At 35.6% G+C, this 17150-nt stretch overlaps 2 protein-coding genes across 2 annotated transcripts in view; one reads left to right on the forward strand and one right to left on the reverse strand.

Annotated features, from left to right (window-relative positions):
* The window catches only part of LOC144447453 (uncharacterized), a 64681-nt gene that overhangs the window by 13070 nt on the left and 34461 nt on the right, over window positions 1–17150 (forward strand). The window lies entirely within an intron of this gene.
* On the reverse strand, window positions 3365–17143 carry LOC144447537 (uncharacterized). Its single transcript, XM_078137585.1, has 3 exons — window positions 15728–17143; window positions 15105–15209; window positions 3365–4028 (listed from the first exon to the last, which is right to left on the reverse strand). The coding sequence occupies exons 1-3, from the start codon at window positions 17046–17048 to the stop codon at window positions 3790–3792; spliced, it is 1665 nt and encodes a 554-aa protein (XP_077993711.1). The 5' UTR covers window positions 17049–17143; the 3' UTR covers window positions 3365–3789.

Here is a 17150-nt window from a genome sequence, read left to right on the forward strand (position 1 = left end):
CAATTTCTAGGGACATAGTAAGCTATGCATTGAATGAATATTGGAAAACTTCAAACTTTATTTTATATCTACATGTTATACTTTCACAAAATTAATCTGGTATAATTTTGCAATTCATGACTTAAAAGTTACCCTGTAGTGACAATTAGTTTTTGCATGTTGCACTGCATTTTTCTCTATGATTTTGAGGTCAAAGGTTATTTTTTGGTGTACACTAAAAAATTCTACCATGTAATATTATAGTGAAATAATTTATTTGATTTGCGTAACTGCATGTATAGAGATATGTCACTCAACTACACATAATATGTTTCAGTAAACACAAAATACTGTAAACCTGAAAATTATTTTTGCTAAAGACTTATTTTTCGCTTATTTTGCTGGAAATACAAAATGCAAAAAACTTATATAAGTGACCAAAATGCCTTCTTGTACATGAACACAATCTGATAATTTTGTGAAAACTATTCTTTGAGAACTACAGTACAGAATTTTCTAGTGGTGAAAATATCTAGACTTATAGGAAATCATATAAAACAAAAATATTGTAATAATATCCAGATCTAATGTATATGTCTCTTTCTAAATGAAGTCGGAATATAGTTTTTTGTCACATATTAAGTTGTGAGTAATGATATGTAACTAATTTTAGTTATGGAGGTTTCAGTTTAAACTAATTAATTTGCTTATTATGATTTAAAAATGAACTAATTTATCATTGAATCATTGTCATTTTTTATGACAGTAAGATGAAAGTATATGTGAACGTGATTGTAATATAACAGACTGGATAGAATCATTTGTTTGGCATTTAATTTATACCAAAAAAGAACATACATACATACATACATACATACATACATACATACATACATACATACATACATACATACATACATACATACATACATTAATACATACATACATACATACATACATACATACATACATACATACATACATACATACATACATACATACATACGAGCTTAGTTGCCAAAGGTGGACCCTAAATGTCACACCCCTATAAACCCCCCTTGGTGGAACCATGATTTCCGAGGGAGATAGAAACAAACAAATATGGAAAACATCATGAAGACAAGCTAATAAATATTTCTGTCACAATGGATTCCTTGAAATGTTATTGCTTCTACTTTTCGTTATTTCCATTATATTGTGGAACCTTATACGTATAGAGATGTGTATAGTGAACCCTTGTGTATGCAACTCGCAGAGATAATCATGGTGAATCATGGTGTATGCCACTCGTTTACAGATGACAATTGTGAAACTTTGTGTATGCAAACTTGCAAGGCATTGAGCATGGTGAACCATTACGTTCTGTCACTAAACCACAGCCATGTATGCACATTGCTAACTGATGACATTGTTTTTAGCAAACTTATAAACAGCTTATGAGATGTTTTAGGCCAGGTTAACATCAATGACAGGGTGTCCAAGGTGAAAAGTCAAAACGTGAAAGCTTGTGTATGTAACTCCCTAGAGATATATGAATGGTGCACCCTAGTGTATGTGAAGCTCTACAGAGATGAGATGGTGAGCCCTTGTCTATGTATACAACTCTTTATATATATATATGTGAATGGTGCACCCTTGTGTATGTAAAACTCTACAGAGATGAGATGGTGAGCCCTTGTGTGTGTATATAACTCTCTATAGATATATGAATGGTGCACCCTAGTGTATGTAAAACTCTACAGAGATGACATGGTGTGCCCTTGTGTATTTAAACTTATATATATGTATATAGAATAGAATAGAATAGAATAGAATAGAATATAACATAACTTTATTGTCAATTTGGAAATATTTCTTCCGCTTCACCAAAAAATAAAATAAAAGGCACATTACAGTTACAAACACACACTAAAAATAATTACAGTATTAAACACAAACACAGAATTAGAAACAGTAAAAATATATATCTTCAATGTAGTTCTTTGAAAATGACAGGTTTGAATTCAGTATGATTATTGCACTTGGAATAAATGATTTAAAAAAAATGTTCTTGCGAGTTAAAGGTACTCTGTATCGTCTTCCTGAGGGCAACAATTCAAACTGTAAGTATAAAGGATGTGAGGTATCATTAACAATTGCTTGGGCTTTCCTGCGGACGGAGAGTTTGTAGAGGTCATGGAGCTGACTCTGCTTCTTACCAATTATTTTCCGGGCCAAATGTACAACTCATGTCAGTTTAGTTCTATTTTTAACATTCAAGATGCCATACCAAACTTTCTATAAGGCTCTTGTATACCTTTTCAAGAACATTTTGTGATATATATATATATATATATATATATATATATATATATATATATTATATATATATATATATATATATATATATATATATATATATATATATAAATATATATATATATACAAATACATATATGTGTGTATGTATTTAACTCTTTATAGATATGTGAATGGTGCGCCCTTGTGTATGTAAAACTCTACAGAGATGACATATGGTGCGCCCTTGTGTATGTAAAACTCTACAGAGATGACATGGTGCGCCCTTGTGTATGTAAAACTCTACAGAGATGACATGGTGTGCCCTTGTGTATGTAAAACTCTACAGAGATGACATGGTGTGCCCTTGTGTATGTAAAACTCTACAGAGATGACATGGTGTGCCCTTGTGTATGTAAAACTCTACAGAGATGACATGGTGTGCCCTTGTGTATGTAAAACTCTACAGAGATGACATGGTGTGCCCTTGTGTATGTAAAACTCTACAGAGATGACATGGTGTGCCCTTGTGTATGTAACTATATAATGCCATATAGATATGTGAATGGTGCACCCTAGTGTATGTAAAGCCCTTCAGAGATGAGATGGTGAGCCCTTGTGTATACAAACTTATATATATGTACACACATATATATGTGAATGGTATAATAGATATTCACATATCTATAAAGAGTTGTATACACACACAAAGGCTCACCATCTCATCTCTGTATAGTTTTACATACACTAGGTTGTACCATTCACATATCTATAAAGAGTTATATACATACATATGTATAGTGTTCCGGGAAGGGATTTATTGTTTATTTGCATTAAATTGGTAATGTCAGGTCTAATTAACCAATAATACATTATGCAAATGATGACACAGTCTTGTACAGTGGGACATGTTCACACGCACACACATAATACTTACAAATTATATAAATATGTGTATATTCAATAATTCAAACCTGGTTTTTGAAAAAACTACGATTTATATTACCTGACATTTCAACTCATTCACTATAATTGCAATATGCAATATTACACACACATCCAATCAATGAGTACCAAAGACACTCTTTCTTGGTTAATGCCACTCTGAATTGTAACGTTTTTTATTGATCATAAACCCACAAACTGAACACTAAATGTGACAACAGTAATGTAAGAAAGGTGTAATAAATAACTTTCAGTCAACATCACATAAAAGTATCTGAGTATACCAATACTATAGCACACTGAAGACCAAAGCAAAAATATGATCCAATGCAAGTGAAATCATGATTCAAACAAAAACATATACAGTACTAAAATGTCACTCACAAGAAGACTGTAGTCAAAACCTAGACATGTTGTAAAATATCACACACTAGAAGACTGTAGTCTCCAGCTAGACATTATACTACTTGTCATATGAGTTAATTAATAGGAATTAATAGGACTCCATGAAAGTGAATGGTCAGTATTTTAGCAAAACTAGTAGTAACAGCCCAGTTTCGGAATATCCAAGGTACAAAACTGGAAAATTCAGTGGTATTGAGTTTCTTCATTTTTGACCAGCCAATTTCGAACATGATCTTTAATAATGCGCCATGAGCGCCCACTAAGAGAGGGTTCAAGTTCAATTGCTCGCAAGCACTCATCTTTCAACGGTACTCTTCTTTCTGCATAATTTTTCTCCAAAGATCTATGTATAGCATCTTCTTCTTCAGGGGTCCACTTTCTGTTTTGTTTAGGTTTTCTAATGTTGAATTGTCTAGTAGCAACTGAAAATAGAAGAGAAACATATCATAAAAAGGACAGATGGACCAACCAGTATGCAAAACAATTAAAGATCCTTACTTCTGAAAACAAAATCTTGATAATTAGGGGGGAGGGGGGGGGGGGGAGATTCAATATCTTCTACCGGTACTTTTAGCAGAATTTCCTTCAAGTAGCAAGAAAACAGGCCACTGTGAATGGCTTCTTTTTATAATAACTTCATTGTTATGACATTAATATGCCTCCTAAAAGACACTACGAAATACATTTTGAGTGTAATGACTCTGTCAATTTATGTACCAAATGACCGGAACTCACCAAGGACATTGACATGTATAGGTGAATTGTTATTGGTTTAAATTACCTTTCCAGGATAGGTACAAAAACAAGGGAAGGTCTAATTGATGGAAACAAGTTTAAACTGAGTGTAAATATACCCACCCATATAGTGTAAATTCTGCAGTCTAGTTCATAAAAATTTGGGATCAACTCAGAATGACAGCTGAGGAAGATTGTGCAATTACCTCCAAATTCTTGATTAAGGCTATGTTTTTTTAACAAAATTCAGATTTTATAGTTCTTTCCGATTGTCATTGTGAGTTGCTCCCTATGAAAAGCAGAATTTATATTTAGTGTAGATAGCAGGCACTCAGCTACTTATGAGGTCTGTCCCAAACAAGTACAGTACATTTGTACATAACATGTATCAGGGTTTTAAAAACATTGTCAAAAACAGTATAGGCATGAATGCCTAATTTTAATATAACACAGTGCTAGCAACAATGAATAAATGCACAAAATATACATTTTTCATCAAAAGTCAAATTTTTGGCCTTACATTCAAACAACTTCACATTATCACTTATACTCTACAAACATTTATCTACCCAAAGTTATACACCAATCGTTATTAAAATCTGTAGACAGACATAGTGCTTGGATGGCCAATGTTCTGTTATGAAGTATATAATTTTACAAATTTTGTTCAATTTATGACCACACACACAACCTTTCAGAGAGATGCAGTTGTATCGGTACACAATAACTGAACTGTGTAAAATTTACAGCAAAATGACAACCATATGGCCAGAATTTAATATTAACTCTGTGGAAATAGCTGTACTTACTTACTTACTTCCTTGCTGACTGCAAGTTTGACATGTAAAATAGTCAATCAGTATAAACTTCTATCTTTAAATACAGCACATAAACCCAAACAATGCATGTAATCAAAGGTATATTTTTTGCACTTGGAACTACTCTTTCTGTAACTATCATAAGATATAAAGTGATGGGAAATATATCAGGGGAAAACAATGGTCTAATTGAAGGCTCACCTATCAACATGTTAAGATACCTTTTTGTTTCATCTGGTAACAATTAAATTTAAAGTCATCAAGTGAGAATGGTTTAGATGTAAAATTTTGTAAAATAAAGTTGAAAACAAAGCTAGTGAAAAAAATTAGAAGAAAAATAATGATAAAAGAAGCAAAGTCAGGAAATTCAACACAACAAAAATGATTATACAGAGACACCAAGGGTTTTCCTCCTCTAGCTGCCTTCCTTGATGATGCCTGTTGTAAATATAACCACCTAAAAAAACATAAAACATTTTCTTAATATTGAATGACTATTATATCAATAAAAAGCCATTGGTTTTGGCTGTATCTATAGCTGACATCACATTAGACATGAATTCAATCACATTTGAAGGTCCTTCGTGCATTGATAGCATATAGACACCACGTACACTAGAAACGTTTAAGTTTTGATCCTTTTGCTCCTCAAAAAAGGAAGCAATATATATATCAAAGCCTTGATTGAATGTTTAACCCTTCCATTCCTAAAGAAATATGAAATAATACGAAAACTTGATTTTCATGAACATTTTGGGAAATTTAAGAATATTACTTCAGTAGGAAGTAATATATCTTGAATTTTGATCCAATATAAAGTTGATACATGTCTGAAAATTACAGAGAAACAAGAATTTTTGTTCAAAAAGTTTGGCGGGAAAGTTTCTAGTCCTGAAGGGGTTAAACAGAACTAGAATTTCTACCAGTCAGTAAGGTAATGATAGAGAGGTGTCATGTTATTGTACAATTACTGTATTATCTATCAAGGTAGAATGAGCCTCGGAATATAAATATATAATCTTATGCCCAAACTTCAGTTCTAAAACCTATTGTCATTAGAATTATCCTCTCCTCATTAAACGTAATGAAAACCAGATTTAAACTGAATGCCTTCCGTAAGGGAATCACTAATTACGCAAATTACCCATTGAAACTGTATGAAAAAATATTGTAATGAACTTTTTTGGACACAGCCCAAGTATCGACAATAATTATGTGAATTGTTCACTTGCTCTTTAGGTGGAATCAACAGCTTTTATAGTACATGTCACATGATGTGCACTCTGTTACGTTTAACGTATGTACTAATTTATTGTATGCAGTCTAAAGTTATAGCCTAATTACCAAGACTCATTAATTATAAAAATTATTTATTAACATGTTAGGTACATCAACAAACTTTATAGGACACAGACAATTTGTTATGGTTAATGTATTCATGAACGAATGGTATTGGAATTGAAGTATGCAGTCTTAAGATATAGCCTAATTACTGAAACTCATTAATTATGCAAATTATTCATTAACACTAATATATCTCAAAATATAAATTTTTGACAAAAAACACAAATTTTAGGCGAACAATCTGTAACCTCAATTGGTGAAATCATTTCTGAATTCCACAAACTTTAATCTGTCAAGTGACACTATGGCATTTTCCTAGATTTTTCATATTTAAACTGCCCAATTTGCATATAAATGAACACACCAACTTTATTTGCATAGAATAAACTTACTAAGTAGTACCTAAGTATCGATATCAAAAGCCAAATGCAATATTTCCAAAATTATATTTTTTTAAAAACACCCCATTTATAATTTGCACAACTGTTTTCTCAGTGTGATGGATATACTACCAATTATAGCAAGAAACATCAGGGCTCAATTTTTCATTATTTTGATAGCAAAATGGGCTACTCTAATCTAAATTATCATGGTATGAATGTATCTAACAGACCGGACTATCACTTGCTTCATTTGGTAGCCCAAAGAAAATTATTTGTAGTTTGTGGACACAGGAATATAATTTTGTACCCAGTAGCCCCAGTACATTGGACTACCACTTGCATCATTTGGTAGCCCAAAGAGAAACATTTTGTAGTACTACACAGTGGTTGTATTGTTCAAAACTACCACATACTACACAGTGGTTGTATTGTTCAAAACTATCACACACTACACAGTGGTTGTATTTGTCAAAACTACCACACACACAGTGGTTGTATTTGTCAAAACTACCACATACTACACAGTGGTTGTATTGTTCAAAACTACCACACACTACACAGTGGTTGTATTTGTCAAAACTATCACACACTACACAGTGGTTGTATTGTTCAAAACTACCACACACACAGTGGTTGTATTTGTCAAAACTACCACATACTACACAGTGGTTGTATTGTTCAAAACTATCACACACTACACAGTGGTTGTATTTGTCAAAACTACCACACACTACACAGTGGTTGTATTGTTCAAAACTATCACACACTACACAGTGGTTGTATTGTTCAAAACTACCACATACTAAACAGTGGTTGTATTTGTTAAAACTATCACACATACACAGTAGTTGTATTTGTCAAAACTATCACACACTACACAGTGGTTGTATTTGTCAAAACTATCACACACTACACAGTGGTTGTATTTGTCAAAACTATCACACACTACACAGTGGTTGTATTTGTCAAAACTATCACACACTACACAGTGGTTGTATTTGTTAAAACTACCACACACTACAGTGGTTGTAATTGTCAAAACTACCACACACTACACAGTGGTTGTATTTGTTAAAACTACCACACACTACACAGTGGTTGTAATTGTCAAAACTACCACACACTACACAGTGGTTGTATTTGTCAAAACTACCACACACTACACAGTGGTTGTATTTGTCAAAACTATCACACACTACACAGTGGTTGTATTTGTTAAAACTACCACACACTACACAGTGGTTGTATTTGTCAAAACTACCACACACTACACAGTGGTTGTATTTGTCAAAACTACCACACACTACACAGTGGTTGTATTTGTCAAAACTACCACACACTACACAGTGGTTGTATTTGTCAAAACTATCACACACTACACAGTGGTTGTATTTGTCAAAACTATCACACACTACACAGTGGTTGTATTTGTTAAAACTACCACACACTACACAGTGGTTGTAATTGTCAAAACTACCACACACTACACAGTGGTTGTATTTGTTAAAACTACCACACACTACACAGTGGTTGTAATTGTCAAAACTACCACACACTACACAGTGGTTGTATTTGTCAAAACTACCACACACTACACAGTGGTTGTATTTGTCAAAACTATCACACACTACACAGTGGTTGTATTTGTCAAAACTACCACACGCTACACCGGTTGTATTTGTTAAAACTACCATACACTACACAATGGTTGTATTTGTCAAAACTATCACACACTACACAGTGGTTGTATTTGTCAAAACTACCACACGCTACACCGGTTGTATTTGTTAAAACGACCATACACTACACAATGGTTATATTTGTCAAAACTATCACACACTACACAGTGGTTGTATTTGTCAAAACTACCACACGCTACACAGTGGCTTTATTTGTCAAAACTACCACACACTACACAGTGGTTGTATTTGTCAAAACTACCACACACTACACAGTGGTTGTATTTGTCAAAACTACCACATGCTACACAGTGGTTGTATTTGTCAAAACTACCACACGCTACACAGTGGTTGTATTTGTCAAAACTATCACACTACACAGTGGTTGTATTTGTCAAAACTACCACACGCTACACAGTGGTTGTATTTGTCAAAACTATCACACACTACACAGTGGCTTTATTTGTCAAAACTATCACACACTACACAGTGGTTGTATTTGTCAAAACTACCACACGCTACACCGGTTGTATTTGTTAAAACTACCACACACTACACAGTGGTTGTATTTGTCAAAACTATCACACACTACACAGTGGTTGTATTTGTCAAAACTACCACACACTACACAGTGGTTGTATTTGTCAAAACTACCACACACTACACAGTGGTTGTATTTGTCAAAACTACCACACACTACACAGTGGTTGTATTTGTCAAAACTACCACACACTACACAGTTGTTGTATTTGTCAAAACTACCACACACTACACAGTGGTTGTATTTGTCAAAACTACCACATGCTACACCGGTTGTATTTGTTAAAACTACCACACACTACACAGTGGTTGTATTTGTCAAAACTATCACACGCTACACAGTGGTTGTATGTCAAAACTACCACACGCTACACAGTGGTTGTATTTGTCAAAACTACCACATGCTACACTGGTTGTATTTGTTAAAACTACCACACACTACACAGTGGTTGTATTTGTCAAAACTATCACACGCTACACAGTGGTTGTATTTGTTGAAACTACCACACACTACACAGTGGTTGTATTTGTCAAAACTACCACACGCTACACAGTGGTTGTATTTGTTAAAACTACCACACACTACACAGTGGTTGTAATTGTCAAAACTACCACACACTACACAGTGGTTGTATTTGTCAAAACTACCACACACTACACAGTGGTTGTATTTGTCAAAACTATCACACACTACACAGTGGTTGTATTTGTCAAAACTATCACACACTACACAGTGGTTGTATTTGTTAAAACTACCACACACTACACAGTGGTTGTATTTGTCAAAACTACCACACACTACACAGTGGTTGTATTTGTCAAAACTACCACACACTACACAGTGGTTGTATTTCTCAAAACTACCACACACTACACAGTGGTTGTATTTGTTAAAACTACCATACACTACACAATGGTTGTATTTGTCAAAACTATCACACACTACACAGTGGTTGTATTTGTTAAAACTACCACACACTACACAGTGGTTGTAATTGTCAAAACTACCACACACTACACAGTGGTTGTATTTGTTAAAACTACCACACTACACAGTGGTTGTAATTGTCAAAACTACCACACACTACAGTGATTGTATTTGTCAAAACTACCACACACTACACAGTGGTTGTATTTGTCAAAACTATCACACACTACACAGTGGTTGTATTTGTCAAAACTACCACACGCTACACCGGTTGTATTTGTTAAAACTACCATACACTACACAATGGTTGTATTTGTCAAAACTATCACACACTACAGTGGTTGTATTTGTCAAAACTACCACACGCTACACCGGTTGTATTTGTTAAAACGACCATACACTACACAATGGTTATATTTGTCAAAACTATCACACACTACACAGTGGTTGTATTTGTCAAAACTACCACACGCTACACAGTGGCTTTATTTGTCAAAACTACCATACACTACCACAGTGGTTGCATTTGTTAAAACTATCACACACTACACAGTGGTTGTATTTGTTAAAACTATCATACACTACACAGTGGTTGTATTTGTCAAAACTACCACACACTACACAGTGGTTGTATTTGTCAAAACTACCACACACTACACAGTGGTTGTATTTGTCAAAACTACCACACGCTACACCAGTTGTATTTGTTAAAACTACCACACACTACACAGTGGTTGTATTTGTCAAAACTATCACACGCTACACAGTGGTTGTATTTGTCAAAACTACCACACGCTACACAGTGGCTTTATTTGTCAAAACTACCACACACTACACAGTGGTTGTATTTGTCAAAACTACCACACACTACACAGTGGTTGTATTTGTCAAAACTACCACATGCTACACAGTGGTTGTATTTGTCAAAACTACCACACGCTACACAGTGGTTGTATTTGTCAAAACTATCACACTACACAGTGGTTGTATTTGTCAAAACTACCACACGCTACACAGTGGTTGTATTTGTCAAAACTATCACACACTACACAGTGGCTTTATTTGTCAAAACTATCACACACTACACAGTGGTTGTATTTATCAAAACTACCACACGCTACACCGGTTGTATTTGTTAAAACTACAACACACTACACAGTGGTTGTATTTGTCAAAACTATCACACACTACACAGTGGTTGTATTTGTCAAAACTACCACACACTACACAGTGGTTGTATTTGTCAAAACTACCACACACTACACAGTGGTTGTATTTGTCAAAACTACCACACACTACACAGTGGTTGTATGTCAAAACTACCACACACTACACAGTGGTTGTATTTGTCAAAACTACCACACACTACACAGTGGTTGTATTTGTCAAAACTACCACACACTACACAGTGGTTGTATTTGTCAAAACTACCACACGCTACACCGGTTGTATTTGTCAAAACTACCACACACTACACAGTGGTTGTATTTGTCAAAACTATCACACGCTACACAGTGGTTGTATATGTCAAAACTACAACACGCTACACAGTGGTTGTATTTGTCAAAACTACCACATGCTACATCGGTTGTATTTGTTAAAACTACCACACACTACACAGTGGTTGTATTTGTCAAAACTATCACACGCTACACAGTGGTTGTATGTCAAAACTACCACACGCTACACAGTGGTTGTATTTGTCAAAACTACCACATGCTACACCGGTTGTATTTGTTGAAACTACCACACACTACACAGTGGTTGTATTTGTCAAAACTACCACACGCTACACAGTGGTTGTATTTGTTAAAACTACCACACACTACACAGTGGTTGTATTTGTCAAAACTACCACACACTACACAGTGGTTGTATTTGTTAAAACTACCACACACTACACAGTGGTTGTAAGTGTCAAAACTACCACACACTACACAGTGGTTGTATTTGTCAAAACTACCACACACTACACAGTGGTTGTATTTGTCAAAACTATCACACACTACACAGTGGTTGTATTTGTCAAAACTACCACACGCTACACCGGTTGTATTTGTTAAAACTACCATACACTACACAATGGTTGTATTTGTCAAAACTATCACACACTACACAGTGGTTGTATTTGTCAAAACTACCACACGCTACACCGGTTGTATTTGTTAAAACTACCACACACTACACAGTGGTTGTATTTGTTAAAACTATCACACACTACACAGTGGTTGTATTTGTTAAAACTACCACACACTACACAGTGGTTGTATTTGTTAAAACTACCACACACTACACAGTGGTTGTAATTGTCAAAACTACCACACACTACACAGTGGTTGTATTTGTCAAAACTACCACACACTACACAGTGGTTGTATTTGTCAAAACTATCACACACTACACAGTGGTTGTATTTGTCAAAACTACCACACGCTACACTGGTTGTATTTGTTAAAACTACCATACACTACACAATGGTTGTATTTGTCAAAACTATCACACACTACACAGTGGCTTTATTTGTCAAAACTATCACACACTACACAGTGGTTGTATTTGTCAAAACTACCACACGCTACACAGTGGCTTTATTTGTCAAAACTACCATACACTACACAGTGGTTGCATTTGTTAAAACTATCACACACTACACAGTGGTTGTATTTGTTAAAACTATCATACACTACACAGTGGTTGTATTTGTCAAAACTACCACACACTACACAGTGGTTGTATTTGTCAAAACTACCACACGCTACACCGGTTGTATTTGTTAAAACTACCACACACTACACAGTGGTTGTATTTGTCAAAACTATCACACGCTACACAGTGGTTGTATTTGTCAAAACTACCACATGCTACACAGTGGCTTTATTTGTCAAAACTACCACACACTACACAGTGGTTGTATTTGTCAAAACTACCACACACTACACAGTGGTTGTATTTGTCAAAACTACCACACGGTACACAGTGGTTGTATTTGTCAAAACTATCACACACTACACAGTGGCTTTGTCAAAACTACCACACACTACACAGTGGTTGTATTTGTCAAAACTACCACACACTACAGTGGTTGTATTTGTCAAAACTACCACACGCTACACAGTGGTTGTATTTGTCAAAACTACCACACACTACACAGTGGTTGTATTTGTCAAAACTACCACACGCTACACCGGTTTTATTTGTTAAAACTACCACACACTACACAGTGGTTGTATTTGTCAAAACTACCACACACTACACAGTGGTTGTATTTGTCAAAACTACCACACGCTACACCGGTTGTATTTGTTAAAACTACCACACACTACACAGTGGTTGTATTTGTCAAAACTATCACACGCTACACAGTGGTTGTATTTGTCAAAACTACCACATGCTACACAGTGGCTTTATTTGTCAAAACTATCACACGCTACACAGTGGTTGTATTTGTCAAAACTACCACATGCTACACAGTGGCTTTATTTGTCAAAACTACCACACACTACACAGTGGTTGTATTTGTCAAAACTACCACACACTACACAGTGGTTGTATTTGTCAAAACTACCACACGGTACACAGTGGTTGTATTTGTCAAAACTATCACACACTACACAGTGGCTTTGTCAAAACTACCACACACTACACAGTGGTTGTATTTGTCAAAACTATCACACGCTACACAGTGGTTGTATTTGTCAAAACTACCACATGCTACATAGTGGCTTTATTTGTCAAAACTACCACACACTACACAGTGGTTGTATTTGTCAAAACTACCACACACTACACAGTGGTTGTATTTGTCAAAACTACCACACGGTACACAGTGGTTGTATTTGTCAAAACTATCACACACTACACAGTGGCTTTGTCAAAACTACCACACACTACACAGTGGTTGTATTTGTCAAAACTACCACACACTACAGTGGTTGTATTTGTCAAAACTACCACACGCTACACAGTGGTTGTATTTGTCAAAACTACCACACACTACACAGTGGTTGTATTTGTCAAAACTACCACACGCTACACCGGTTGTATTTGTTAAAACTACCACACACTACACAGTGGTTGTATTTGTCAAAACTATCACACGCTACACAGTGGTTGTATATGTCAAAACTACAACACACTACACAGTGGTTGTATTTGTCAAAACTACCACATGCTACACCGGTTGTATTTGTTAAAACTACCACACACTACACAGTGGTTGTATTTGTCAAAACTATCACACGCTACACAGTGGTTGCATTTGTCAAAACTACCACACACTACACAGTGGTTGTATTTGTCAAAACTAACGCACGCTACACCGGTTGTATTTGTTAAAACTACCACACACTACACAGTGGTTGTATTTGTCAAAACTACCACACGCTACACAATGGTTGTATTTGTTAAAACTATCACACGCTACACAGTGGTTGTATTTGTTAAAACTATCACACACTACACAGTGGTTGTATTTGTTAAAACTATCACACACTACACAGTGGTTGTATTTGTTAAAACTATCACACGCTACACAGTGGTTGTATTTGTCAAAACTACCACACACTACACAGTGGTTGTATTTGTCAAAACTATCACACACTACACATCCCAGTGGTTGTATTTGTTAAAACTACCACATACTACACAGTGGTTGTATTTGTTAAAACTATCACACACTACACAGTGGTTGTATTTGTTAAAACTATCACACGCTACACAGTGGTTGTATTTGTCAAAACTACCACACGCTACACAGGGGTTGTATTTGTCAAAAATACCATGGTTGTGGACACAGTACAATGAATGTAACAGATTGGACTACCACCATAATGTTGGTTTCAAATGTAGAATCTTGGGATGAACTAAAATGGACCAAAATATCTACCTCAAATATCTGCAGCATGCAAGTGGAAAAAATGAGACAGAATGAACAATGGAGAGAGAGAAATGGTTAAGTTGCTGATTATAAGTTATATACTTGTTTTAAACATGTGGAAAACTGGCAAACTGCATAACAGATAACCACTGAGCTTTAATGTAGAAAAATAACGACTGAACTGATATAACTTACATGCATGTGGCTTTGCATAATTGTTGTCCATCAGCACTGGTGGGTCATTCTCAGTCATGCTTTCCTGTTGAGAAGCTTCACCTAGTTCATTTTCATTCAACACAACTGTAAATAAGAATTGATATATGAAATAAGTATAAGTAGATGTCAACAGAAGAAACAGACACAAAAAAATCATTTATTTTAGGCTAACTAGAGTTTCCAATCCATTAAAACTGTGAGAACACAACAAATTCGTTCAAGAAATTTTGGTGGGAAGGTTTTTACTCCTGAAAGTGTTAATTTTGAAGGTTAAAGTCATGCATGCAATGCCACCTGGGAATCCCAAATATAACATTAATTTCCAGTGATGAGATTGAGATTTTTAAATCCCTACACTGAGTTCGCCAAATATAGTTTCTGTGTACAGAAACAAAGCAACACAAAAAAATCTAAAACAATTATTGCAACTGACTTGTATTACTCATGAAGCCCACTATAGCAGCAAAATCAACATTGTGTGTGTGTGTGTGTGTGTGTGTGTGTGTGTGTGTGTGAAGTAAACAGTCTAAGTACATATTTAGTAAATTTTAAAGGTTAATTAAACATGTCCAGTAACTGCAATGAAATCAACATCAGCTTACCATCTGTTCCTATTTCATCTAGTGTTTTTCCTTTAAATATGTTCTGATCTCCTTGTTCCAGTGACAGAAGGAGTCTGCTGATTTTACACACCTGTAGCGTTGCTTGAGGTAGGCGGTAGTATTCTCTATGGACACCTATACGATGTCCAAGAAAGCCAGCAAGAATTTCCAATTCAGTGTCATTTAGATTAAGGAACTGTGAGACTGTGGCCACATGTTTTCGAAGATTAGTTGAGGTCAATCTCTCTGGACTTCTGGCACCACAACTAAATGCATAAAGTCGAAGACAATGACTTCCTCTGTGACACTCGAGGGAATCGTACTGCCTTGCAAACAGATATGGGTTGTTTGGGTGTACACCTGCTTCAGACCTTGTTTGACAAAGCAGGTCAACACAGGTTTTAATCTCAGGAGTTAACAAAACTGGCACATTTCGACCTCTTTTCCCTGGAATTTCTATCCTGGTGAAATGATTCAATAGTTTCCTCTCTAGTGGAGACAGACTTGCAGTTATTTCCTCATCTTCACCAGCTGACTGATTTTTGTTCTTTACATATGTGGTCAATAGCATCCGTGAGACCTCCCCTTCACGACGTCTGTTGAACAAGATCACTTGTGCCAGGGTTGCCTTGCACAACGACGACCATGATCCCTCAATCAAGGTTTTCTCTCTCAGATTTTTGGCAGTGTTTTGCATAATGTCCTGTAACCGATTCGTGAGTTTCACAATATCTTCTGTTAATGGTAACAGTTTAGTGTTGTTTGCTCTCCTTGCTTGAAGGGTATGTCCAGCATGGCTCGAGACTTTGTTTTCCCACTCAAGCCGATAGAGATCCATGAATCTGGTGGCCCTGTCTTCATCTGATTTGGACTCACTTTGGATTGAATGACTTATAACAATCTGGGCACAATCTTTAAGGTAATATCCAACTTTTAACCCAAGGGAGGGTGTGGTATATGTTGCTGCCTCTTCGTCATAACCAGCCATAGATCGTACTGCTTGTACAACTGTTTGAAACTTTGCTGGATGTATGCAGTCATCCAACTGCAAAATACTGCTATCTATCTGCCGCATCTTGATTAATAGTCGGCCTAATGTTCTGATTCGTTCAGACACAAATGTCTTGTTCTTCTTCAGATGAGCATTTCGTTCATATGTCCTTGTAGCAAAATCCATAATCAACCGGTCATTTCTGGCAACCAAAGTGACATCATCTTGTCTCATGTTGGGCAAAACATTTTCAAGCATTAGTTTACTTGCACTGTCTGCTACAGGAAGTAAGTATGATGCTGCTTTCTGGAACCTTTTTCTCCCTACCATTTCATTGGTCTTTTCTTTGGCAAACTCACAGTTTTGCCAGTGTTTTCCTATCACTTTTTTTGAATAATATCCAAGACATGCTTTACAAGGTAAGTAGTCTGT

Source organism: Glandiceps talaboti, chromosome 16 (genome assembly GCF_964340395.1).
Source record: "Glandiceps talaboti chromosome 16, keGlaTala1.1, whole genome shotgun sequence".
Taxonomy (NCBI): Eukaryota; Metazoa; Hemichordata; class Enteropneusta; family Spengelidae; genus Glandiceps; species Glandiceps talaboti.